The sequence below is a fragment of the Micropterus salmoides genome, unplaced genomic scaffold (assembly GCF_014851395.1).
Source record: "Micropterus salmoides isolate LMB-PRFRI ecotype aquatic unplaced genomic scaffold, ASM1485139v1 Ms_hic_scaffold_17, whole genome shotgun sequence".
Classification (NCBI taxonomy): domain Eukaryota; kingdom Metazoa; phylum Chordata; class Actinopteri; order Centrarchiformes; family Centrarchidae; genus Micropterus; species Micropterus salmoides.
In genome coordinates this window covers 23,686,875-23,712,835 of record NW_024040817.1, presented here as the reverse complement: position 1 = coordinate 23,712,835, position 25,961 = coordinate 23,686,875, and the positions used below count along the sequence as shown (strand labels likewise).

The window sequence follows — 25,961 nt, the reverse complement described above, 5'->3', positions numbered from 1 at the left end:
TTTTTCACATTTAACTCATAGTAAGAAAGCGATCAAGCATATTTCCCCATTGTCCAACACTATCAAGTTGAAGAAATATTGTGAGCCAGGTTCAAGTGTGAATAAGAAATTTTGGAGACCGATGAAGACTTACATAGTATGGTTAATTGAACCCTTGCCGAGGAGATACAGTGCCAGCATCCAACATGTGAACACATCAAATGCCAACACCAAATCCGAACGATACTTCATTCCTGGGTATATTTACCTTCCTAGATCTACAGAGATTCACTGTCCAAATAAGGTTATTTGTCACCCCTCCATCAATGTGTGAACAGTTTCATGGTCATTGACTCAAATCAAGACATGTTGTGTGTCCTTCAAGCCACATGCAACACTTTCTAGATAGTGCCAGTCAGTCCTAACAAATGTATCATTATCAACTCAGCTGCATCAGTCAGTCGACAAGCAGGCAGAGAGGACAGGCAGCGTCTGACCTAGCTATTTGGAGAGTCTTTGGCTGTCACCTTTGGCTTGCTTTAGTTAAGCAATTGACCCTATCATGACCTGGTGAAACCTGTGTCATAGTACCCTTAAATTATTCCTTCACAATTTCTGTATTCTGTATATGCTTGTGCCATTGGTCCATTTAAGTCATATGATATGACACTGAGAAATATTTTAATCGAAATGCCTTCAAGCTGTTTTTGTACTTATATGGCACACAGTGTCTTTGAAAACCTTTGGATCTCACTAGAATTCTAACTGAAGTCTTGTGGGATTGAGCAATGTTTTTTCCCAACAACAGGGATTTGTAATGATGGACATGCCAAAGAAGAGCTTAAGTAGTAGATTGTAGAACTGTTTACACTGTGCTGGAGGAGCCAATAGAGATGAAAGTCACACCTCTAGTTGTAATAGTCTATTTTAAACATATACAATAACGGACTGTCACAGATATTGATAATATTGTAACACAGTTGTGAAGTTAGTATGTCCTTGTCTCTCTGCCTCTGTGCTTACACATAACAAATCTAATAAGACTGGGACAAGTAGAGAAGAAGCCCAGACTCTGGTTTGCTTCACTGGACCTGAACACAAGCATTTCATCTGTTGAGCCAGCAGGCCAAATCAAGTGGTCTTTATTAAAGCCGCTTTGATGGATTCACCCGTGGCCTCCCCCACTGTGATCTATCGCCTGTCCAGCCCTTGGAGGTCGTAATAAACTTGTTTAGCAATGGGGTCACTGCATGCAAGCAGAGCATGTGTATGCGAGTGTGTGTATGTGTGTGGGCGCTTTTCTGCTTGAAAACGTGGCTCAGGTGTATGACAGTATGTCACAAGCGCGCTGCATAATCCATAGCCTCCTGGCACTGAATCCCACTTGTGATGATATTTGTAGTCTCCTCACAAATTCTAGCATGATTGCATCATATATTTATATACACACATATAGGGATCGGTCAAGCCCAGTTGCAGCGTTGTTACCCCTTTGAGTAGTTTTACTGTCTTGAGCAGCTCCTGCATATTTCCAAATAGAGTAGTAAATCCAAGGAAGTTGAGCCTGGGTAAGCCTTGAACAAAAAGCTATTTATTTGGTTGCTGTTTTTGTTTAGTATATCATGTTCTATCTTGTAAGTATCTTTGAGACTGACTTGAATAAGCAGGACATGTCAAAAGCAGTTCATTATGCTCAATGTCTCATTTCTGCAGTTTTAAATTTGGAGCAGTCTGTATCACACTTGGGAGTTGCATTCAGCAAAAGAAGATGGGATCTTTGAGCATTCTGTCTGGCCTGCAGTGAATGAAGCACGACAATTAGCAGACATTGTAGACACGGCCAGCCCATGTCCGTGTCTGCTGTCTTCAAGTTAGCAACGGCTGCTGTCCCCAGCGGACACTGGGAACATCCAGGTCATTGTTAGTCAAGGTGAAACCCATTCGCTTTCTAATGGGTACAGCAGGCACCAGTGTTATTGGATGATTCATCAGATCGATGGCAGAGTGTTCTCATCTGACTTCCTGAGTCCAGCATTTGTAGCTTGTTGGAGTTAATGTAGCTTACATGGCAACAAGCGCCAGGCACTGTGAGTTATAGGCAACAAAGACTATATATGATTTTATTGTTTTAGTGAAAAGTAAAAAGTAAAAATTTAATTTACAGCTTTGTTCCCAGATGTTATTACAAATGCTTTATTTTTTAAAGTAAATCACACCAGTGAAAGTCTATGATGTATTTTTATGAGTGAAATCTCTCACAAATAAAGTTTTATGAGAGGTGTGCCTGGAAAGAATTGCGGATATTTCATTCTTAAAAGCCCTTTGGAAGATACAGCAAAGGGCAAAGCCTGTTATTGTTGCTGTTCTTTATGGTGCTATTTTACTAACAGTGGTAAACCATTGAAGTCACTGTAGGTAATCTTAAAGGTGCCGTAGAATGCTCATTTTCAGGTTCTTAATACTTTTATTTAGGATTTCTACCTGAAAATGTTCAAAAAACACATTATGTTTCTCATACTGTTCACTGCTTCAGCAACTCTTTCTGAACACTCCTCCTGAAAGCCCACTTGCTTGAGGGGTGGGGTTTAGCAGCATCACACTTTATCAAGGCCTGCTATGTCAGACTAGCCCTCACTGAATACTGCACAAAAATACATCTTAATTTTTTTTTTAATTTTCCCTCTGATGTCCTCCGGCTGCTTTGCCTCCACTTTGCCAATTTACAAAGTTTATATGTTGCTGGTAACTTTAGCAGCTAACTACTGCTAACAGCAGTTGAGTTAGCTGTGCAGCTAGGCGTCCTATTGCTGATTCTGGCTAGACTGGAAGCTTGGTGCTCTGGGGGTGTGTCTAACATTAATACAGAAGCTTTGGACCGCTGGTTCAGAGCCAGCTGATAACAGGAGCTACTGTAAGCAACAGCTAGCAGTTAGCAGTCCGTAGCGTTAGCAACAAGTAAAGCTATCTGTCCATCAGGAAACTTCTTAAATCACAGTTGAGGCAGAGCAGATAGAGGACATCAGAGGGAAAAACAGAAAACATTTACCTTTCCTTCATAACCGAAAAGCACTTTCTGTGAGACACACTGCACTGCACAACCCCTAGCTGTGGCTTTATGAGCTGGTATGACCGCTTCTCTGGAACTTGGGCTAATTTATGTGACTTTGGGGGCGTAAACATCCCAACACCTAGTGCTCGTTTTTCAGGGGGTATTTTTGGGTGTGCAAGATTTACATATGAAGGAGAAAATAATGGAGATTGAGGCTTTTTATATTCAACTATGCCAAGGAAAATACAGTTTTCCATTCTACGGCACCTTGTTTTAATGTGAAGTGAAGCTACTGAAATAAAGTTATAATGAGGGAATTGCAAAGGAGAATAATAACTTAATATCAGACCTTACATATATCACAAATACATCCAAGTTCATAAAGCATTTAGTGAGAAATTAGGACTTTATGATAAAGTTTTTTTTAGTAGTTTTATTACTTGACTACTATACAAAAAGGCTGTATCTGTTAATCAATGCAGTTCGGTCACATTGCTTGGACGATGTATTTACAGGAAGCAGACAAACACACAACAGTGTTTTCATACTTTAATGTAAAAATAAGCATTGTGATGAAGTGTCTCTAAAGGTTTATCCATTTATTAGTGGAATTTAATTTGGTTGAGTAACTAGTTGTATGTAACTGCATAATTTGATGTGATCAGTGTTGTTTTGTCATCTGTATTAAAGCTCATTCCCTCTATCTCCTTCCTCTCTCAGATGAACAACCTGGACACCTTTGGGAATAGATAGCGTTAGTGAAATTTCTCACTCAGGATTTCACTAAAACAACATTTGCTGAGAGTTTGCACATGTCCCCAGGCACTTGCTTAAGCACCCTTTTAAGATGCCCAGAAGCTGAAAACTGTCTGATACGCATTTCCTCCAAAAATATACCTTTTCCTTGAGATGGTTCATTATATTAATCAGGGGTGACATTAACTTCGGATAAATTCCCAGCCATGCCATCAGAAATTTGCTGGGCGCACCATCATGGTTGTCATAGTAGCCATCAGATTTGGACCCTTCCAGTAGTACCACTTGATGCCGTTGTAGCGAACCACGCTGGATGAGCCGGGATAATATATGCCATTCAGGTTGGATGGACCGCAGGCCTCAAACCACCAACCTGGAGAGGAAATGCACCGGAGAGTTCAAGGAAAAAGTCAGAACTAATTGAATTCAAGCTCATGAAATGTAACACCCAAATGTGCAGCTGTAAGTCAGCAGTAACTTTATATGAGCGCAGAGGGAAAATTAAATGCACTTCGGGACATTTACAAGGGGGCGGATAGAAATGTTTAACAAGATGGGTTACAAGGAGAGACAGATTGAGATAGGGGTAGATGAGTAGCAGAAGTTAGGGGAAGCTGCGCACCTCCAGATGCAAGCTGGGCGCACTTGCAGGTGCAGCGGTCGTTATCTCTGTCCTTGGTGCTGAACTGGGTGCCGGTGTGGGTGAGGCTGCTGGTCCGTCCAGCTGTGCCACTGAAGCCCTCGGTGTGGAGGCTGGGTTTGGGAGAGTTGGAAAAAGAAATTCACCAAAAAGCTTAGCCGCGGGCACTTCTGTTTATTATTTAAAGCTGTGTTGGGCAAGTTTGCTTGTTGGCTGTTCCAAATGGCAGCGAGTGGTTACTGCTCGAAAACAGTTTGAGCTTCAGTTTCCCTGAAATCATCTCCCATCTGTAAACTGAACACCAAAGGGATGAGAAAGGCAACACATGTAACTTGGTGAATCCAAATCCTGCTGTTTGTAGTTCACTTTTAGTGTTTCACACTTTGTCTGACCTGGCATCAGAATTTAAGAGCGAATAGACAACATCTTAAATGGGGCAAGAGCCAATGCTTTTTCTCTATTGTAGCTCCACCTTGTAATTTAGAGTCTGTGTAGAGTGATGTACTTAACGCTCTTGCCTAGTACAGTATTAATTAAAAAATATATATATATTTAAGATAATAAAGACTCAAAGAATAGAATAGAATAAATCAAAATAATCAAATAACATACAATATAAACATATGTGAACCACTGGAGGAGATCATAGCCTTTTTAGTACATGTATAATACTTTTTAATACAAGCTTCCCATAGTTGCCAAACATCAATACAAAAACTAACTTCTCATTATTTTCCTGCATGCTGTGCTTTGTAAAACAACCCAAACAGTCTGAAAGAAATATCTGCCAGAGTAAAATTGATTCGCTCAATTATTTTCATACTGTGGCCGAGCAATGGAGTTTGTGTGCATGTGTGTCTGTTTCTGTGTTCGTTTGTCCGTCTGTGTGTGCACGTCAGTTTGAGTTTGAAGCGAGTGGACGAGGAGGTCAGCCCTGCTGTCTGGCCTCTCTGTCATTCTGTCTAGTTATTACCGGACTCTCCCCTGAGTTATGTGACCCCACCCCCCTCCCTTCTGCAGCCAGGGGCATGCTGTCTGTGATGACTAAATGAAGAATCCTCCTCTTAAATTTGTAAAGTTCACAGGGCAGGGCAACACATCATGCGGGGCAGGAAGAGGGGAGTCTGAAATGACAGGGGATGGGAATTGTGATTGAACAGCAGAGAGACTGGAATACTACATTAGGGGAGATTTTGTTAGACGACTTAACTTTTCTCTGCATGATGGATCAGTGATGTGGAGAAAATTAAAAACTATCAAATTAGACAGGCAACCACAGGCTACAGGATATCCTATTGGAAAGAGGGGCCTGTGGACTGTGCCAGTTCCTCCTACTCTCCAAAGCATTTGCATTAGCCATGACTTCCAGATGTATTAGTTCAGCAACTCCACCAATACCGCAGACCACAGGCTAATCCTTTTCAAGGTGACTGTCTTTTTATATTGTTATTGTATCCTTCAATGACAAATATACTGTTACATTAAAAGGAATACCTACCATTGATTTTTCTATAAGAATGGCTATTCTTGGCTACCTCTAAGGGGAAAGTGGTCTGTCATACTGATGATTAATGTATGAATAATGAGTTTTAGGTGAAGACCTCCATGTTGATCTGGGGAGCGCACTGGATGCAGCTGAGGAGGAGAATTGCTTTGGCTGAGTGGCCGCATAGCACCATAGCTCCAGCTTTGGAGTTATACTATAAACCCGCAGACGAAGCCAGTGTCTTCAGCATGCTAGTAGAGCTGGTACATGTTGAACTACTTACACAGAACATGATCTCAGAGGTAGCAAACTACAGAGGTGATTACATTCACTCAGGTGCTTCACCTCACACAGTGTAGCCTACAGCAAAATTGTAAAACATTCAGTTTCATCGTGCTAATTATGTGGAACAAACTCAGGCAAATGCAATTTGCTGCACTATTAGGGATCTTGGAAAGCACATACCCACATATGATTATGATTTGTCATCTCTCAGAGCATCAATCTCCATAAACTTCCACCAAACAAGAGCAAATTCCTGTAGATTTATATGAAATCTAAACTGAACTATTTTGGTTTCTATTTTATTTCTGTCTGTTTAGGAGGGAGCATGGCTTCAGCACACCCACAGATAATCTTGTTAGTGATTGCAGGGTTACCGAGGAGCATGGTTTGAGTTGTCAGTTCCTGGCAGGGGCAGGTATTGCCGAGCATTCCTGTAATACTCCAGTGGATGTGGCTCCCCTTTGGGGATTTTCAGGCGCAGCGGTAGCCACTTTGATGGGAAAAGAAAAATGGAGGCAGACGAAAGTGGCAGCGTGCCCTCCACTGAGCTCATCATTTTGAATGACATTCTTAAAAATGGTCCAAGTGGTTCCTTAACTTCAGTGGTTGGGGATAAAAAAGCTTAGAGAACGAGAAAATAGGAAGGAATTTAAACTGTTGATAACAGTTTCTAATCTGTCGCGATATTAAGAGTCTTGCACCCAGAGGGAAGGCAATGATTGAAAGGGTGTTACTGCATTGCAATTATGCCTTTCACAGTAGAAAGCTCTTAATAAAACACTTTACTGAAATAAAGTACCTCCTTTATAATCCGATTCATGTCTGATTTCTGAAAGAAAGTGAAAGAAAAAATTTTAGACTTGAGACCTGAGCGTATAAGAAGTGTTTTAGTTTAGCATTTTGTCATATCATGTGCTATCATGTACTAATTAAATGTGGTAATTGGATGATTTAATAATTCAGATAGTTATTTTTTATCTAAGCACTACACTAGTACAAGCCAGAACAAAACATTCATTGTTTAACTGTAAATTAGAATTACATTTGATGCTGTTAGGTTACCTGTAGTTGTTGTCATCTCCATCTATGTAGAAGCGATCGTAATGTGAGAAGGCTTCGTTTCCCTCTCTGTCTTTCAGCTGGACATGCAGACTGTATTCCTGGGAGCTGGTCAGCTTGTGGATGATATCATTCCCCAGCCAGTGTTCCCCAGACGGCTCTCCAAAGCCCTGGAAGAGACACAAAGACTGAGAAACAATAGAACAAGAGTATATTTTAACAGAGGGAGGGGGGTGATTTTACCAGTGGCCTGCCAAGTCTTTTTGGAGGTAATATGAAAATGTACCTCAATTTAAGAAATCACATTTATCATTCTGATGGCCTAAGACAGTCTACTGAGTTTATTAAGTGAAATACTCCACTCCCAAAGCTAGGGGCCAGTCAATTGAGACTTAATTTGCCCTCATATCCCACCAATGATCCATCTGTGGCTGTGGCCCTTTAAATCTGATCCACTGTTTATTTAAAACTAAGAGCTGGACATGAACATAAGCCTTCTGTCAACCTTTTGGCAATGGTAAACAACATGGAATGATCACTAATGCAGAATAAAAGGTGCAAGAATAAAGGAAATATGAACAATTGCAAATGCTTCCATACAGGCCAATAATCTTGGGGTCACTGAAGGATGTGATGACCATGAGGATAATGGAATGACATGATATTACCAGATCTCAACCAAAATGAACACCTATAGACAGGGTTTGAGCCAGTTGAACCCGTGCAACAATGACCCCTTTAAAACATAAAATGCCCAATCACTACAAACCTCTGTGCTCCCGATTGTCCCCCCAAAAATCAAGAGCCTGCTGTTAGCAGGCTTCTCAGTTTTAGATTTTTATAAACTAAATCAACATTTTTTTTAACTATGAAATGACTCGGTGGTTATCTTGTAGGGAATGCCCTTCTGTATTATTTTGATATTTTAAAATAATTAGCAAAGGGATTGGTGCTTTAGCTGCTCACAGAGACCAACAGAGTGATGAGTCGCCCAGTCAAGAAATGATCACATGCTGACTGCATTTTTTTACAGCCCTCTGTATTGTAGCCAAATAGAAGTCAAGCAGCAGCTAATGGTACAAGATAATAAACAATAGTCATAATCGCTCAGTTATACTTACATCATATTAATATTTGAATCACCTCAATCTGTAGACATTCAGAGCTGAGCATGTTCTTTCAGAATGTGAAAGTACAACATTAGCAAATAATGTTAGCTCAACATCCAAAAGGGAGACTGAGAGCTGTCAAAATGATTGAATTTAGATGATATTTGATATCTTTAGCTTTAATTGTCAAACGTGACTTAATGACAGTTTGTCATTATAACAACAAGTTGAAAACTACACAGCAAACATCACTAAATATGCAACTCGTGGATGCAATAATTAAAATAAAGAAAAAGTTTTATGGCTAATATAATAGTTCTAATATAATACAGTTTTCACTGCATGGGAGATCTTGGTCTGACATATTAAACAGCAGTCTCCACCGCCATCAGCAAAACATCAATGGGAATATATTTTGTAAGAATGGTATTCATCCCTCCTGTACAGTTTGGAGACTTTTAGAATATATTATGCCAACAAGCATCGAAGCTGTTCTGGTGGCTTGTGGTGTCCACACATCTTACAAAGACACTCTGTGTTGGTTTTTCCTTTAATATATCAACCATTTGTATATTTGTATAAGGGGGAGGAATATAGAAACGGGTCTATAAAAGAGAATGTCAAGGGCATAAATGTGCAGCAGGAGTAAATGTTGAATAATGTTAACAGGTGGACTGCACAGTAATCTGAACATGATTTAAAACATTTGAAACAGATAGGGTGTGCCATGCGGGCATAATGGCTTTGACAGAAATGCTTCACTCCAGGAAAATGACAATAACATGCAACATTCTATTCAATTATGATGCCTCAACAGGAGGGACAAAAATGGCTTTGGTTAATGAATGTACAAGATGGCACTTACTTGACAGACACCAATTTGAGAATGCACATAATAACTGACAGCCACTAAGAATATAACCATTAAAGGATAATTTTGGTGGGCCCTATTTTCACATATTTAGTGGTCGAAACAACTAGTAGGTACAAAAATGTTTTGGAATCTATGCAGTAGATGGCTTCAGCTGGCTGCGTTTCTGTCAATTATTTTACTTTTTTTTTTCACCTTTTTATCTTTATTTGATTGCACATTGAGGGGAGTTGCACTTTGATCTTGTTGAACTAACTACCGAAATTACCCTTTAAGACAGACTACTTATATCATCACATTTTCATGGCAGAAGTGTGAATCATCAGACTACACCTGCAGATGTTAAGCAGTATTTGTTCAGTCCAACAGAAGGCCATTTTCTCCTTGTTTACCACTGAATTCTAAGTCACTTTGTCTAGCTGTCAGACTCTTTGTTTGTTATTGGTCTTAAGTGAGAGCAAATATATGGTGAGAGCCTTGGAGCATTTATCATTTGACCAGCAGGCCACGAGTGCAACATTTGATCAACACTGACCACAGTTTTTGAGAATATAGAGTGTGAACCGGGGCAGAGAAGAATTTTAGTACATACGTTATCTGCCATGTACAGGGTCCCTTTGCTCCCACGCCCAAGTTGGAACCAAATATTTATCATCCACTTCTAAAAATATTGTTCTGGAAAGAGATTTTTAAGCTTTGTTATTATTTTTTTTGTCTCTCTCTTTCTCTCTCTTTCTGTTTGCAGTCACAGTCCTCTCTGCATTTTATTTCCAATCCACGCTATGGCAATTGATTTGTTGGCGTGGGTGAGAGACAAATTGCTGCTCCGCTCAATCCCAAAACTAGCCTCACTCATTTGTTCTGTGTGTAATTTAACACAGCGACAAGGCTTTCAAGTATATGTTTTTATCTGTTTATCTCTATTTTGCAAACAGAATATTGATTCTGCTGAGAAAGCTTTTGTGATGACATAAAAAAAAAGAAAGCATTATCTAAATGTAAGTCCAAACAAAACGAATGCCAAAAAACATGCTCGATTCGGCCAGAGCACTGGAGCAACTTCAGTCTTTTGTGTACATTTTAATTTTTTTTTTTATATCCACTTTGTTTTTTGTAGCTTGTAGTTGGAAGTGCTCTTACTTTTATCACCACACACTCGTTTCCCTATGCAAGAAAGCTATTGGGATCTTAAAAGATGGACACAATCAGTAGTGGTCTGTGGGTCTTTGAAGTACATGACATGTCTCTGTGTGTGCTTGTATGGTTTGTGCATGAGCGTGTGTATATGGGTGTGTGGTAGTATGATAGAGAGGGGGAGCAAGAGCAGGTGCAATAACATGGGGGGGTGGTAGAGAACATGAGGGCAGCCAAATACAACAACCGCAGGTCACCTGGGATCACACACTAGTCAGTATCCCACGCCTCTCCGTGCCAAACCACCCGTGAATCGTTATTGGAACCTCCTGTCCAGTCCCACAATACTGCTTCCTACTACCTGTACTGATGATGATGCACCCTAACCCTACCTCTGAAGAACTCACCATTTTGTAGTCCCTCCACCCACGATGGAAATCAACGGAGCCGTTTCTCCGATGCTGCAGCACCGTCCACCCGCCACCTCTAGTCTTCATATCACAGAACACCTGTGGAAATAGACACGAATTACAGATTACAAGATTTTATTCCTTAGGGCTGGGTAACAAAAATGTATGGATTTAGAGTTCTGAACAAAATGTGTCTGAATCCAGAACATTGGCAGTTTCTTGTGCTTGTTTACTTAGTCAATGCTCAGATATTTGTTATTTTTAACTTTAAAGCAGCAGTGATTAATTGTTTTTACCACTTTGGGACATGGGAACAACACAACATTGACATATTATCAGCAACCACATTTCCCATGATCATTTTACACATTCACCAGATACAGAGCCTTAACTATAAGTTGTGTTTAAGCCACCTGGCAAATGTCCAGAAGTCCAGTATTCATCTCCTTTGGTCTCCACTCGCTACTGAGGAAATGATCTAGCTAGCTATTTAGCAGCTAAATGTCATGCTATGTTATCTAGCTAGTTGCTAACAGTTGTTTAGTGCTGGGCTGGTAGTGTACAGCGGGTGTACTGGAGCTTTTTTTGCTACATGTAGCTGCCTGCTGAGGCTGAAAACAAGATTGATGGAAGCTCTGAGACTGAACCAAAACAATAAAGCTGCAAACAGTAAAACCAAAACAATGAGCAGGAAGATGCTGAAATACTCCGTAGATCTGAAGGGAACTTCAGAGTTGGGTAAGTCTCTGTATATTCATCACTACAGATGACCCCTTCCACATAACATATAATGACTTGATTTATTGTTAATATACATAATATTGCATATTCAATGAAGGTTGAGGTCAAGGGCGACTGGACTTGGTAGAAGATAGTAGAAGACGTTTCTTCCCTCATCCAAGAGACTTCTTCAGTTCTGACTGACTGGTAGGGAAACTCAGCTATTTAACCTCTGGGATTGTTAGCTAGGATCGTCGATACCGCTGGTTCGTTAGTGCTCCTGGCTGTGGTAACGACAGTCGTCATGGTCGTTTGAGCCACCCATGGCCAAGTCTGAACGACCATTGTTGGCATCTTCCTCTTGGCCTCAGGTGAAGATGCCAATGATGGTTAACTATAACTGGATGACTGAGAACCTTCACAGACATAATATTGCAGTGTTGCTTTAAACTTGAATTTTTATAGAAAAGGTTGTTTTTTTAAAGAGATACTAAAAGCTACATGACCATCAAAATAAAATGAAAACAATGGTTAAAATGTTATTTGGGTTATTTTTGTATCAGTACTGTACCAATATTGATAATTTTCTAAACAATGTCTAGCCTTTTTCCCATTTCCATTTGAGCCATTTGACATTGACAAATAATCAATTCCTAGTGTATTTGTCAGTAAATAAAATATGTCACAGCATATCTTACAGCACTGCAGTGCTCTACAAGGTGGACAGAAAAGTGTTAAGAAATTACATAAAGAAATACATTATTGTCCCTCTGTTATTTGAAGGACGCCTTAGAAGCCGCAGGAATCGAGGGGGGACCCCCCCCCCATTCCTGCGGCTGCATTTCAGGGTGTCATGCAATGATATGACCCAGGTGGGAAGGAAAAACATGAGCATTTTCTCTTATCCCCTTGAGTGGGGGTTGAGGAGTAGGCATCTGCGTTTTTGGTTACACACATTGTTTTCTTTCTTACTTGGCTGCACATTTTGCTATATGTTGATATGTTTGGAAGAACAAACAGGAATGAATTGCACTCATTCATCTAGTGACAGAATTTGAAATTTGACTTGTTAAGAGACTTGTTTTACATATTCAAGGTGTTGAAACTGGACATATTCCAGCTTCTCTCGGGTGTCGTGATGAATGTGTGAATTTCATCCGTGGGTGGTACGATTAGATGCTTGTTATTACTGAGATCCTTTTTAATTGAACCAGTGTATTCAGGCTGCATACCTCAAGGCTACAGGGTGGGTCTTTGTCAGTTTTCTTAGGCACTATTTTTGAATCTCTATGCAATGTTGTCACCTTAAATTATAGATATTGTCAGTGACTTTTCTGACTCCAACAACCTCTACAACCTCCAATGGGGGTAATTACTGATGAAACAAAATTGATTTGCTTGGCTGGTTGCTTAATAAATGTTGTCCAGCAAACAACCACTCTGACGTGTCTCAAGAGTCATGCAGTATAGATGCTGGTGTGGGGACAGCATCCCAAGGGGTCTCTCTATTTCAACTACTGTCTGCTAGAAATGAAATGAGAGTTCCCAGCACTTTCCCAGAATAGGAAAGCTAAATCAAGGTTAAAAAGCACTCAGGTCTTTTACCTCAGAAAACAGAGCAGACTGGCAATGTGCTGTGATCATCCTCTGGCCCAATAAAGGCAATGTTCTGGCCTTAAAGGCATCACACTGAATACAAAAACAGGGTGTTTAAAAATTTAAGTAATTTCCCACATGCGGCCATTACTTTGATTTAGACCTGGTCCATATTTAATACTCCAAATTCACATATTATTATTATTATTATTAGCCAACAAGGAACCCATTACAATAAAATGCAAAATTCCAGTGAACTTAAGCATTATTGTGATTAAAAAAAAATTATGCTTTGGTTATTATTTGTAAACGGCTTCCATGGGACAAAATAGTTACTTCACTTGTGTTTAGAGAGAACCCATAATGTGTTTAATTTTATGAGCCATGTGCACATGTAGCTCTTAAAAGTATGCACAACAGAGTTATGGAAAAGTTCAAAAATAAGCTGATCCAAACTATGAATTATTTGGTTTGTAATATCATCATTATTCACAACCTTGGTGATTAAAAATCAGATAGATGGATTGATAACTCATAAAGCCAAATCTGCATTCCATGCATAAGTCTATGCTTGCTGGCTCTTTTCCAACTAAGAAAGCCTGCTCTCTGCTTTGAAAATAGGGCAATTTGTATCTGCCCCACTTTTATGCAGCCAACCTGATTGCCAGCCACATTGGCATAGATTGAAAGCAGCGATGATTTGGGGAGTACTAACTTGCATCAGTGGAAACGTACATTGGCCCCAGTTGGCAGGAAACACATGGCACTAGTGTCTAACACCTGGCTGCTTTGCCCACAGGAAATGAAGAGGAAGAACAGGGGAAAACAAAGGCGGTGGGAAATGTTGCCAACCAGCAAACTAGACTGAAAGTAATGAATAACAAAAAACTGTTTCACTGTTATCTTTCCTTTTTTGTGTGGTAAGCTCGGAGAGTGAAGATCTCAGCCAAGAATGCTAGCTGTGATTCAAAGAAAGGATAGCCTGCTGGTGGATGCCATGGTTGACTTAGCGAGGGCTAGCTACTTCAGGTCAGCGGAGGTACCTCTTAAGCTTTTCTGACTTTGCATTCAGCAGCCCACACTCACTCACCTGTGGGGCATAATGCCTCTGTTGCTTATTATTTTAGCTCTTTCTGACCCAGCATGGCACTTCCATCAACCTCTATTCCCAAAACCCCCTATGCAAATTACCATTACATCACACTAGATTGTCCTTCCAGTGTTTACTGCAGTCCCAAAATTAATGATAAGCCCTTTGAATGTCATTATGTAATGTGTGTGTGTGCATTACATTATGCAGGTAAAGTGAAAGTGAAATGATTCCAGTAATAAATACTAACAAAAAAGTTTAATGTCACAGTCAGTTAGGTGATATTTGCAAGAAAAGGCCAATGACCTTTAAAGTCTTACCTTGACAGTCTGGGTGGAGTTGGGGAGGCGTATGTCATATATTCCACTCTCTGTCACTCCAGATTGCAGGATCTCTGCACAGTCCTTGAAACCAGGCGGCTCCTCCTTGGGCATATTGGAGATCTCTGCAAAAACATTCAGGCATTTATTTACAGATGGCAACCTTATGGGTTTTGCACACAAATCCCAAACCCATATGTGAGTTATCTTGTAATGTTAAACTCTGGCTTAAGCCTGCGGTGTCATTATTGCATGCATGTAAAATGTGTCTGAGATTTCAATTACAAGCTGCTCTAGGTGATATGCTTCATCTAAAACAATACTTTTTCAGACCAATTACAAATCTCATGCTCTACAAAAACTGTAGAACCCCCTTTTTTGCCTGAATGAGATTCTGGTATTTATTGATACTATTAGTATATCTTTGTATGCTAAATACTTGTGCATTAGTGATCTGTCCTCAGTTTCATATTGACTAATATTTCTTAATCATTTATGCCTACACAACTTTTATACATGTAATGTAAAATGTATCTTTTCTTTAAAATAACTGATGTCATCAGTACAGTTTTCTCACTCTAAAACAGTAAATCCCTCAGCCTTACCATTACAGTGATTGACCATAGCTAGCAGCTGCTGAACAGTGTCTGTGAGCACAGCCTGCTGTCTCTGTAGTAAGGTGCTGTTGAGCGTGGAGCTGCCTAGCTCACCCTGGAGCTGACTGACCAGTCGACTCTGCCTTTCCAGGAGCTCTTGAAGCTGCTGCTTTTCGCCCTGCAAGCCCTGCAGCTCCCTCCCGTACCGAGCCTCCAGCGCTAAGAGCCTCTGTTCCAGAAAACTATCACAGACAAAGACAACAAAAAAATATTGATTCTTGTGTTGGCTCATTTTGCTAAAAACATCTTCACAGTGGAAACACATTATTATATCAAGTGTTAAGTTTTATATTAAATGGTATGGGTGGCAGAAAATATAAGAGAGTGGGTGCAGTTGGGGAATCCATCCATTCAGCGTTTACCTTTCACAGCAGAGGTTGCACAAACTTGCACATTTACATGAGGATGACTAATAGACATCAGCGTGACAGTCTCATTGGGCTAACATCATATAAACACCTGTACTGCATTCACAGATGGGCCTGCATGCTAAGCCTCTCCATCATAGCCATGAGGCAACAGTCTGACAACTTGTGTGTGTGTGTGTGTGTGTGTGTGTGTCTGCACAAGTGCCACAACCCCACCTCCAAATGAAGATCATAAATCCCTGCAGCCTGATCTTTATGGCTTTGACTAACAACTCTGCAGCAGTTATTTATTGAAACAATCCAGCCACCCAGATTGAACAAGCTACTTTTCAGTCCTGTGCACACGCCGCCGCTGCACTAAATGTGTATCTCAATCTCCCACCTTAGGCGACTCAGTATGTGGCCTGAAAGGAAAACTGGATCAATTCAAATGATTTTTTATATCACTTCCATTTCATATTTGCTTTGTGAGAGAACACTCAATAAACGTGGTAAAGCAAGCTAACAAATTGTTCTCCAGGATGTGCATTTTACTTTGAGGAACAGTCTAAGTGTAGAGCGCAGCAGTAAACCAGCACAGCACTGTTTAAACAGTTAATGAGCTTGACAGAATAAACATGGCATTTTGTATCACATTGCATCCTGGGCAATTACACCGTTAGGCTTATGATCTTGTGCTATTTAATTTAATTGTTGTAAAATATATTGCTATTAGACTGCTCTCACTCTCTCCGTAAAATGCTGCACTTCCTGCCAATATTATTTTACATGAAATACCTATGAAAACAAACATATCTCTGTGCTCTTTTTAGTTGGCAGCAGCAAAACTGGCTCCATGCCCTCAAGGATCAGCAGCAGTAGTCCCATACAACCACTGCCTTCCATGTTTCCCTTTTATTCCACAGCTGCCCGGCGGAAAATCTACTACGACCTTTCTAATTTCTTGCGTCTCGTCATGGTGTTTACCCATGTGAAGATGCATTCATTTATTTACTTGTCAGAACCACGTCACTGACTTGAAGGACAAGGGCCAAAGGGCAGAGTGGGGCCAAGCAGGTCCAGATGTGTAACAGGTGTTGGAGCTGGGGCAGTGTGGTCTAACAGTCACACTTGGTACAGATGGCTAGAACGATAAACAATCAGTTACAAAGAGAGAAAACACCCGCTCCTTTTCACGCCGCCCAGCACCCTGTCCTTAACCCCTGCTGGCCCTAATTTGACCTTGTGTTCCTATGGAGAAGAATGGGAAACCCCTCCTAACATGTACTGCCTATTCACTGGCCAACACACACACACACACACACACACACACACACGCTTACATGCACTGACTATTCACTGGCAAACACACACACATGCTTACACAATACGCATTATATTGTTGTTAAATGCCTTCCTTTTCAGGTCTGCCTGAGTCATTCAACACATTATTTTCCAGTGGTATGAAAAGAACCAGTTTTTTTACACGCACATACAGTATATTACACTTTATATTTTGCCACCCAGTGTCAAGTAGCTTTTTCCTGGGAAAACATTCTTTGGTGCACAGGAAGAGATGCGTTTCCTACAGCAGCCACAGCGGCTCATTTGGAATGAGCAAAGCAAAAGCATCAGCTAAGTGGGCAAATAAAATAGCGCCACCTACAGTAACTAAAGCCCCAGTAACAGATAATCAAACAAAGAAATCACAGTTCTTGACAGATAGGTGAAAAGAATCACAGAAATGAGAGAAATGGCCTTGTGAATTACCACTTAAAAACTAACATAATGGTTTGAAAATGAAGTGCCTGTAGGTACCCAATCTGTGCTGCCTGCCGGATCTGTATCTGCAAATGCGAAAAAGTGGTGTTGTCTGTCAAAGAAGGTTATCACAAATGTGCCTGTTCATTATTACTCGTGTGTTGTTGTCAGTTCTCATCTCAAGGTTTTTCATATCTTAAGTACATTCATATTACATCATAGTGAACAGTTTAATCTCCAGTGATTAAAAAACATTTTGTTATCGTCATTTGAAAGATTTAGTTGGATCGGGAACCTTCTTTGACTGACAGAGCCACTTTTGCGCATCTGCCGAATGGATCCAGCAGGCAGCATGGATTTTTCACTGACATTGCCTATACACAGTCTAAACTCACCTGTTAGTGTTGCAGTGCCTAAAAACTGACTTGCCTGAATGTTCTTTTGAAGTGTGTGTGTGCTCACCTGTTTTTATCACTGAGGCGTGAGATCTCCTGAGTCTGCAGGAGAATATGTTTCTCCAGCCGGTTAGTGAAGAGTGAGTACTCGAGCAGCTGGATCTCCAGGCGGCTTGTCTGGTTCAAGACCTATACATAGAAAAAAAAAAGAGAATTACTCTATCACAGACAGAATGTGCGGGTTGAGGATTGAATGGGAGTTATTGATGAAAAGATTGATGGCAAAACAAAAGGATTTCATAATTCATAAAAAGCACCCTTGGGAATAAACAATGTCGCACAGTATATCATAAGGCTCATAATGCTCATTCTTTGATCTTTCAATTGAAACGGGAGCAAGAATTACCTCATACGCACCTGTGACATGTTTTGAAGTTAATGAAAGATGAAACAAAAACCTCAACAAAGCAGCTCAGATATTTGTACAGGTTACGGTTTCATATCGACTTTGATAAGAGAAAAAGAAAGCAAGAGGACCAAAACAGCCCAGTCTGTAATAACAGCTCTGTGGCATGATTGAAGACACATCTGTGTTGTGCTACTGAGTTTTATGTTTTAATTGGCTTGTTGTCAGACGCCGAGCTCAACTCATTGTGTCAATCAGAGCCTTTAGAACCAAATACCAGCTGTTTGAAAGCAGTTGCCGCCACCTTTGGGCATGGCTTCTCAGCGGGTTACATCTGATTTACATTTAATTAGCTATTCGCCAAGTGTTTCGCAGGTGACATAATTTGTTTTCGCATGGGTGTGACGCCCATAGTTGTTCATTTGGATTGGCTGCAAACATGTTATCTCACGCACACTGAAACGCTTCCCGATGGGCTCACCTGGGTCTCCACGTCTGTCAGTTTGCGGGTCTGCTCAGCTGATTGGCTGAGGAGGTTGGTTCCCATTTCCAGCATGGCAGCTGTCTGGGTGTGTACTGCAGTTCTCTTCATTTCCTCCATGCCAGAGCGCACATTCTCCTGGATGAAGTTCTCCAGCTGTAAGGAGGACAGGCAGACTCTAAGAATATTATCCAGGATGTCAGATTCCTTAGTTTAATTGTGGTGATAATCATATTTTAAGAGGTTATGTCCTTGTATGTTCACTGACAGCTTGATGCAGTGTGACAGTGGGAACCTCTTGTGAGTGAGAGTGATCTATCTTTTTCACTTCAATCTGTTCAGGTACTGTGATGGAGTTATGGAATTTGGTATCCCCAGGTACTTGCAGACTCATCTATCCATCTGCAGGTCTACCTCAGGCAAATGACAACCCTTACATTAATACAAATATGCAGTGTATAGGCATTTCAATGGGATTTCAAAAAGAGCAGGACTGATGTACACCAAGAGGGTGACATCATGATATTTGTGTGAAGGACTTTAGGAATAGTCGCCTACACTCTGTAATCAATCAAGCTCAGAGATAGACACACTGGCTAAACCCATCATATTTTGCAGCAGGAGTATAAATAGGATGGCATCCATCTTGCTCCAATAAATAGATTTTCTTATTAATGTGGTTGGTTTGAGAAAGCGGCATCTGGAAGACAAATTTGTCTTTTCCTGCCGTGAACAATGGAATTTAGTTTGACGTTTAACAGGCAATGGCCTGTGCCTTGCAATAAAGCAAAGTAGAATATCGAACAATAATTTATTTATGACTTTTCTGAGGAGGGATCAGACTTTACTCGTTAAACCACATGACTGGAAAATGAAGTCTCCAAGGAGAAAGCATTCAAAATTATCCAGCTAATGAGTGGCTAGTTGCAAAAATCGAAGAGAATTCAAATGAGACTTCGATTGTTTGTTTTCTTTTCAAAAAAATGTCCATTTCAGAGAGGAATGGGATTATGCATAATGCATTGCCACAGGAGAGGGCTTTTTCATTTTTTTTAATGCAGTATAAAAAATACTGATTCAAGTGGGCAAATAGAGATGAATCGGCAATTAAAATGTTTGCCTGCTTGTAATCTTTCTCTCTTTGTCTCTTACTTCCTCTTGATCTCTCTCACTAACTCCATTTTTCATTCAAACTCTCTCTCTTTCCCCTCTTGCTCAGTAAATCCGTCTCTCATATTTTGCTACTTTAGGACAACTGAGACTGCAGAAAACATATCCGTAACATATATAAGGTTATGAAGAGATTACCAAGCGGATTAAAGCCAACTTGAAAAGAAGAACAAAGATCCCAGCTTTATAATCAGCCTCATGTATTGAAACTGCTATCAGCCGCCTGTCCAAAGTGTTCCTATTACAGCCTTCTGTGATAGAGCTCAATCCAGAGGTCTTGATACACTCCATCTCCCCCTGCCAATTGCATTAATTGCAGCTCTGTCAAGCTGCACTATGCAGCCAGATTAATCACATTTGGGTTGTAGCATAATTGTGTTTTATTGTGTCTAAAAGGGACAGAGGGATCAGTGCTGAGAAAATCATAGGAGTTGTATCACTTGATATCTTAATTGTAGAGCCAATAGTGTCTGCCGGGTGTTCTGGCAAATGATAATGATAGACTGCGGCACATCAGGATAGCTATGATTGTGATATGTTTCTGTAAAAAAGGTGATTCAATTGATGTGTCAGTGCAACTGACAAGAGATAAATGCATTGTTCACGTTGAGTCAATTCACCAAAATGATGTGTGGTGTCAAAGAAAGCAGATAACTTCAGTTTTATTTGGATTTCTGCCTCCACCCAAATACAATAAATGAGAATTACATTTTATTTATGGTGCCATAAGCATTTTAAAATAACAATTGAAAATTCTACAGCAACATCTCTTTCCAGAAACAATCTCCCCGTTGCTCTGGGTAGTCGACAGATCTCACTTTGGCCAGTTTTCATTGGAACTACTTTCTGTTGAAGAATTGCTTGATGTTCTGTGGATTATCCAGCGTAACCAGGAAATTGTTTCTGGAAAGAGATTATTTTTTTCATCTGGAGTTTCACTAAGGGATGGCAGTGTCCTAAAAAATAATAGCGGATGGATTGCAATGAAATTTTGTGCAGGCATCCTAATGACTTTTAGGATCCCTGACAATTCATCTACGGCCACCAGCAGGTCAAAGTTTTCATCTTTTGAAGTAAAATATCTCAGCAGCTACAGCATTAATTGGGACACTACTTTGTACAGACATTCATGAAGTGTCCTAATGACATTGGTGATCCACTGACTTGATGAGATTGACATTTGTGGGTTTGAATGAAATGTCTGGACAATCACTGGATTGTCCTCCTCTGCTTAACTGACCAAGACTGTGATAACGTTGGTGATCCCTTCTCATCATCAGGTCAAAACTAAAATTTATAGTACTTTGGTTTATGGCCAAACTAATGACAATCCCATCAGCCTCAGCTGTACTCTGTCTTTAGTCCTAATTTTCTAATGTTAACACGCTAACAATAACCATCTGGTCAACATGTTAAAAGTTATTACCTGCTAAACATCAGTATGTGGTCATTAGCATTTAGCTCAAACCAAGTGAGCGCAACAAACCAAATTAGATTCACCCCTTTCATATTAGATGCACATATCGCAGAACCTTGACCAAATATAACCAAAACTATCTTGTGCCTAGATACCACTAGTGGTAAGTAAGAAAAGATGTTTTTGTAAGATGTTTCTAAGTCATAGTTTGAGAATGTACAAGATGGAGAAAAGGGGTATATGTGAAAATAAAAGAAAATGGAGTCTAATTGGACCATGTGAGTGAGTTAGGTGGATGACATCCTTTAGTATTGGCTTAATGAAACATTTCGGTCACCAAAGATAGCCTAGCCACCTTGATCTCTATGCAATATTTCTGTATTAGCATAATCCGCACAGGCTCCTAAAAGCACTCACAAAAGCACGCTCACATCCTTTTTGCCAACCCCTCAGGGCAGCAGAAGGCAAAATGGACTAGACGGGGGGTTGCGTTAGGGGTTAGTACAAAAGAAAGCAAACACTAGTTTCTTCTTGGAAAAACAGAGAAGGAATCTGGAAGATTAATACAGTCCCGTTGCACTCGTCCACTTGGAGATTCCTCTGCGGAACATGTTGCATTAGTGTGTGCTCCCAAGTTTTTGCGCGTGGGTGTGTGTTTTCTTTCAAGGGGTTTGGGTGGAAGGCTCACAGTAAGAGTCATACCATCCCAGGGGAGCTGTGAGTGAGCTTGTATAAAGTTTCACAGACACACCGACACTCACTTGCCTGAAGCTCTTCCGCATGGATATCACCAATTTCTCCCCAAACTTATGCAGAAAGGCTTAATGAGCTTCACAAGGTGCTGAAAGGCCTTTGCCATCTGGGGGCAAAGGTCAGTGTACCCTCGTGCATGTCTCAAAGAGGCTCTCTAGGGTCATGCTATGTTTATGTGGAAATCCCACCTACAGTGCGATCATTTATGCATCACTATGGCCTGGTGGGGGTAACTTGTTGAAAGGTTGGATCTTTGTGTTCATTCCAGACGTTATGTGGAGGACGTTAGGCAACAGAGCATGTGTCAGCAGAGCTTTTTCTTTGTGTGGGGGGGATTTAAATTGCACAGCTCGGGTAGAGAAAGAGTGAAAGAGAGAAAGTACATGCTGAACAGAATATGCCCAAGATATATGTCACGCTTTTGTATAATACAACTTAGTGTGTACTTTGCAGACTGTATGCATGAATAATTTATCGCACGCATGAGGGAAAGTGTGTGCACTCCCTCACCATCCCTTCCTCGCTCTGTCTCTCAGACACACATGTGGCCTCATCAGAGGCTACTCATGGAAGCTAGGTCTCCAGTTCATAGACTGAGCATCAGACAGAGTGTGCACAGGGGAACCGAGTGCGTGTTTTCATATGTGTTTTTTCGAGTGCATGTCGAGGGAGAGCGAGCAAGCTAGACAAGGAGTATGAGATCTGATGGTCGACAAGTCAAGGTGTGAGAAGAGACACATCCATCATCCCAGAGGTGCAGAACGGTCCAGATTGAAGTGAATGAGATGGATAGAGAGGAACGGAGTGTCAAACGAAAAGTAAGACTGGGGAAAGGAAAGGGCGGAAAAGCGCAGGCAATTTTGTGGTGAGTGAGAGTTAGAGTGGGAAGTGACAGTAGCACAGGAAGCACTTTGGCATTCATAATACCCCATTTTCAAATCCTGAAATATAATCAACATGTTTGCTCTCGGCCGGCCAATCTAAACACTCGACATAGACTGTTATAATCGTCCGAGGATTAGTGTATACCATAAATATTCTGTGAGTGATGCAGACAAGAATAGAGAGACGGGTGGAGAGGGGTGACGTGTCAGTCAGTCTGTCTTAGACAATGGCCCAACACTGATTCTGTGCCCTGATGACCTTAGCAATGAAAACACTATTGTGAAGCCACTTTTAATCGCATCATTTCATTTTACTCGTAATCCGGGCTAAATGGAATTGCAAAGGCCAACGGCCCAGAAAAGAGACATGCTGTAATGTGTCTCTATGAGATAAACAACAATTTGTCACAGAGAAACATTTTTACGTCAGCTGAGTTTCTTACAGAGAGTTTTTAAACGGCCTAAAACATGAGTCAAGAGTGACGCTTCTGTGTACTTGTTGCCTGTGGAGGGGTGAACATACTAATTGTGCAGGTTTAACTGTGCAAGACATATTTGGCACCGTTTGATATTAGCAATAGTTTTTCGTCTAGTCTTTCTCCTCTCGCATGCAACAGGGAGTTCTGGCATCCCAGAGGTCTTAAATACAAAACACACTCATACACCAGGCGTTGTCATGGAGCCAGATATACATACAGCAGGCATCCAGGAAATCCCAGCTAAGCGTTGAACTTATCAATAATCAAGGCTTGTCAGCACATGAGATCAGATAGTGTGCTCTGTGGACATCCCATGCTTATATTTTTGCATTATGTTTGAAGGCTAAAATGTGACATGTGGAAAGGCCAAGAAAAAGGCGATGTGACAGCTAAGTAAGGATGGTTAGATGACAGAGGACAGAACTGGGTGTTTTAGTTCAGAGACCTTACCTTCTGCAGCCACAGGGTGTTATTCTCCATGGCACTCTCCAGATTCTCCAGCTTCCTCTCCTGCAAGGTGGGCCTCTCCTTTTGGGCCTTATCCGGCTTGGATTGACTTGTATCAGGGTCTGCCTCAGGTGGAGAGTCCCTCTGGAGGGTGTTGGTGACCTGGAAGTCCTTTAAGGGATGGCAGTGCTCCACCTCAGGGAGGATGAAGGTGTAGCTGCACGGGCCGTGCTGCACTTGGTGCTGTTGGCGCTCTGAGCCAATCGCCGTGGCCAGCAGGTAGGCCAGGTAGGCAAGGGTCAGGGCCAGCAGGCGGCCCATGTCAGGGGAAAGAGAGGAGAAGGGGAGGGAGGGAGGAGAGGGGGAAGAAAGAGGTTGCTCCACCTGGCAGAGCAGAGAAGTGGGTCAGGTGAATTTCCCCTTTGGTTCTCTATATATCTCTTGTATCTTTTTTCGTCTCTTGTTAAAGTATCCCTCAAGACTCTGTCTTCCTCCTGTCTTCTTAGTCCAACTCCTGCTGCTCCTGTCTCTGCTTTATGAGTTTCTCTTCTCCTCTTTTGGCTGGTCCCCCTCTTTGCTGTTGCATCCAGAGGTTTTCTTTAGCCCAGTCCCTGCTCCCGCTGTTCCTCGTGAGGGTAGACAGAAAACACACACAGGAAAAGGGGATTGCCTCTTGTTGTAACTCCAACACGCAGCCAGCGCATGCAGCTCCGTCCAGGAAACCAACAACAGACTTCCCTCCCACCATTTATCTCTCTTCTGAAAAGTCACTTTCCTCACTGCCTTCTTTTCAAGCTTCCGGAGTCCATGCGTTGGTCCACAAAAGAGGTGAGAGGAGGGGTGGAGTGGAGAGTGGCCCGCTTCAGGATGTTGACTGACCTGGTAAAGCTTATAGAGTAGAGAGAGCGGCGTACCTCTCCACACACATACACACATGCACCTCCTTAGCACATAATCACTCAACCACCCTTCCCTGTTCTGCAACTAGGAACTTTCTCTAACAACTTTTTCTCCCTCCCATTCTCTCTCTCTCTCTCTCTCTCTCTCTCTCTCTCTCTCTCCCCCTCTCTATTTATATATATATTCTTTATTGCCGTGACCATAATTAAGTACAGAACAAAGGCTGTACATTTAAGAAGGTAAAATAATAAAGCCTGATAATTCAGAATGCTAGTAAAAAAACAACAAATGGTTTCTGATAAGATATTTTAAATTCAAGGTTCAGTTACTAGATTTTGCCTTTTCAGCTCTATCTCACAAAGCTTTCGACCGTGTCACTCATAAAAAGGCTGCCAGGTAGGCCAAAAGTTCTGAGGAAAAAAGTAGTAAGTGAACCTTGAGATCACAATATTTTATTAAAATGAGATAGCAAGTAGTTTAACATGCTTAACAATGTAACATAATGATAGGAAAGAGAACAACAAAAGCAGATAGATTTTGAAGGTGTTGTTCTACTGGTTTCTGGCTGGCTCTGCTCTGACGCATTTAGCTGTTTCCAAAGCAATGTTACTGTAGCTTTTCCCGAAGTAAATACTGAATTTGTTTTTTTTTAGTTTGAAAGTGTGTTGAATTCTTGGTATTGGAGTTTTATTTTGGTGAAGAACTTGGTTCTTCTGTTTTGAGGCTGCACCATGTGCTGCACTGTCTCTACCTCTTGTTGTTGGCTAACCATACTGTGTCTGTTTTTTTCTGGTTTCCCAGGTTTGTCTCTGTCCACCAGTCTCAATGGCCAAGTTTGTGGTCAGTCAGTCAGTATTTAATTAAAGTATGTAGTTAAATTCAAACAGAGATTTGAATTCCCCTCACGTTTGTGGAAGGAAATATAATTATAGTAATACTGCAGCTGTTGTGTCTACTTTTCAAAGGACAACTGTTTTAAGCTACACACTGTCCACTAAGAAATTTGATGCTAGTTAGCCTAGCTTGCTAACATTAGCACCAATTCCAACTAGACATTATTTTCCCTTCGTGGTATTTCAATGCATTGTCCAGCTCCTGCACACTGTGTTGTGTTTGTCTCACATTATTCAAAGGAAAGGGGCCTACTTACCAGTAGCTACCTCTGATTTATGGGTCCAGAAGAATTAATGGCAAATGTCCAGACTTAAAAACTCTCACCTATACGTATTGTCCTGTAACCTCAGCACTCCCTGTTTGTAATCACAACTAATGCAGGGGGTACTGAAATTACAAAAGTATTTCAGTGTCCACCCACACTCACACACATTTTTGACATGCGACCAAATAATTACACAAAACTC

General features: G+C 41.0%; 1 protein-coding gene across 2 annotated transcripts; it reads right to left on the bottom strand.

Moving 5' to 3' along the window:
• Positions 1–3,452: 3,452 nt before the first annotated feature.
• On the bottom strand, positions 3,453–24,636 carry angpt2b (angiopoietin 2b). 2 transcript variants are annotated; one of them, XM_038725614.1, is made up of 9 exons: positions 23,704–24,636; positions 18,551–18,706; positions 17,731–17,852; positions 15,215–15,342; positions 14,505–14,629; positions 10,776–10,877; positions 7,258–7,424; positions 4,407–4,537; positions 3,453–4,157 (listed from the first exon to the last, which is right to left on the bottom strand). In XM_038725614.1, exons 1-9 carry the CDS (start codon positions 24,019–24,021, stop codon positions 3,997–3,999), a joined length of 1,410 nt encoding a protein of 469 aa, XP_038581542.1. In that variant the 5' UTR covers positions 24,022–24,636; the 3' UTR covers positions 3,453–3,996. The 2 variants fall into 2 exon arrangements, with proteins under 2 accessions (XP_038581542.1, XP_038581541.1); XM_038725613.1 differs by having other exon boundaries at positions 15,110–15,342; positions 23,704–24,635.
• Positions 24,637–25,961: the final 1,325 nt, after the last annotated feature.

Bases quoted from the DNA above. Each gene is read 5' to 3' on its own strand.
- angpt2b (XM_038725613.1), bottom strand. From the start codon at position 24,021: ATGGGCCGCCTGCTGGCCCTGACCCTTGCCTACCTGGCCTACCTGCTG. The intron at 18,707-23,703 runs GTAAGGTCTCTG...TCCTCCTTACAG, and splicing joins ACACCCTGTGGCTGCAGAAG to CTGGAGAACTTCATCCAGGA. The intron at 4,538-7,257 runs GTAACCTAACAG...TCCCAAACCCAG, and splicing joins GGAGATGACAACAACTACAG to CCTCCACACCGAGGGCTTCA.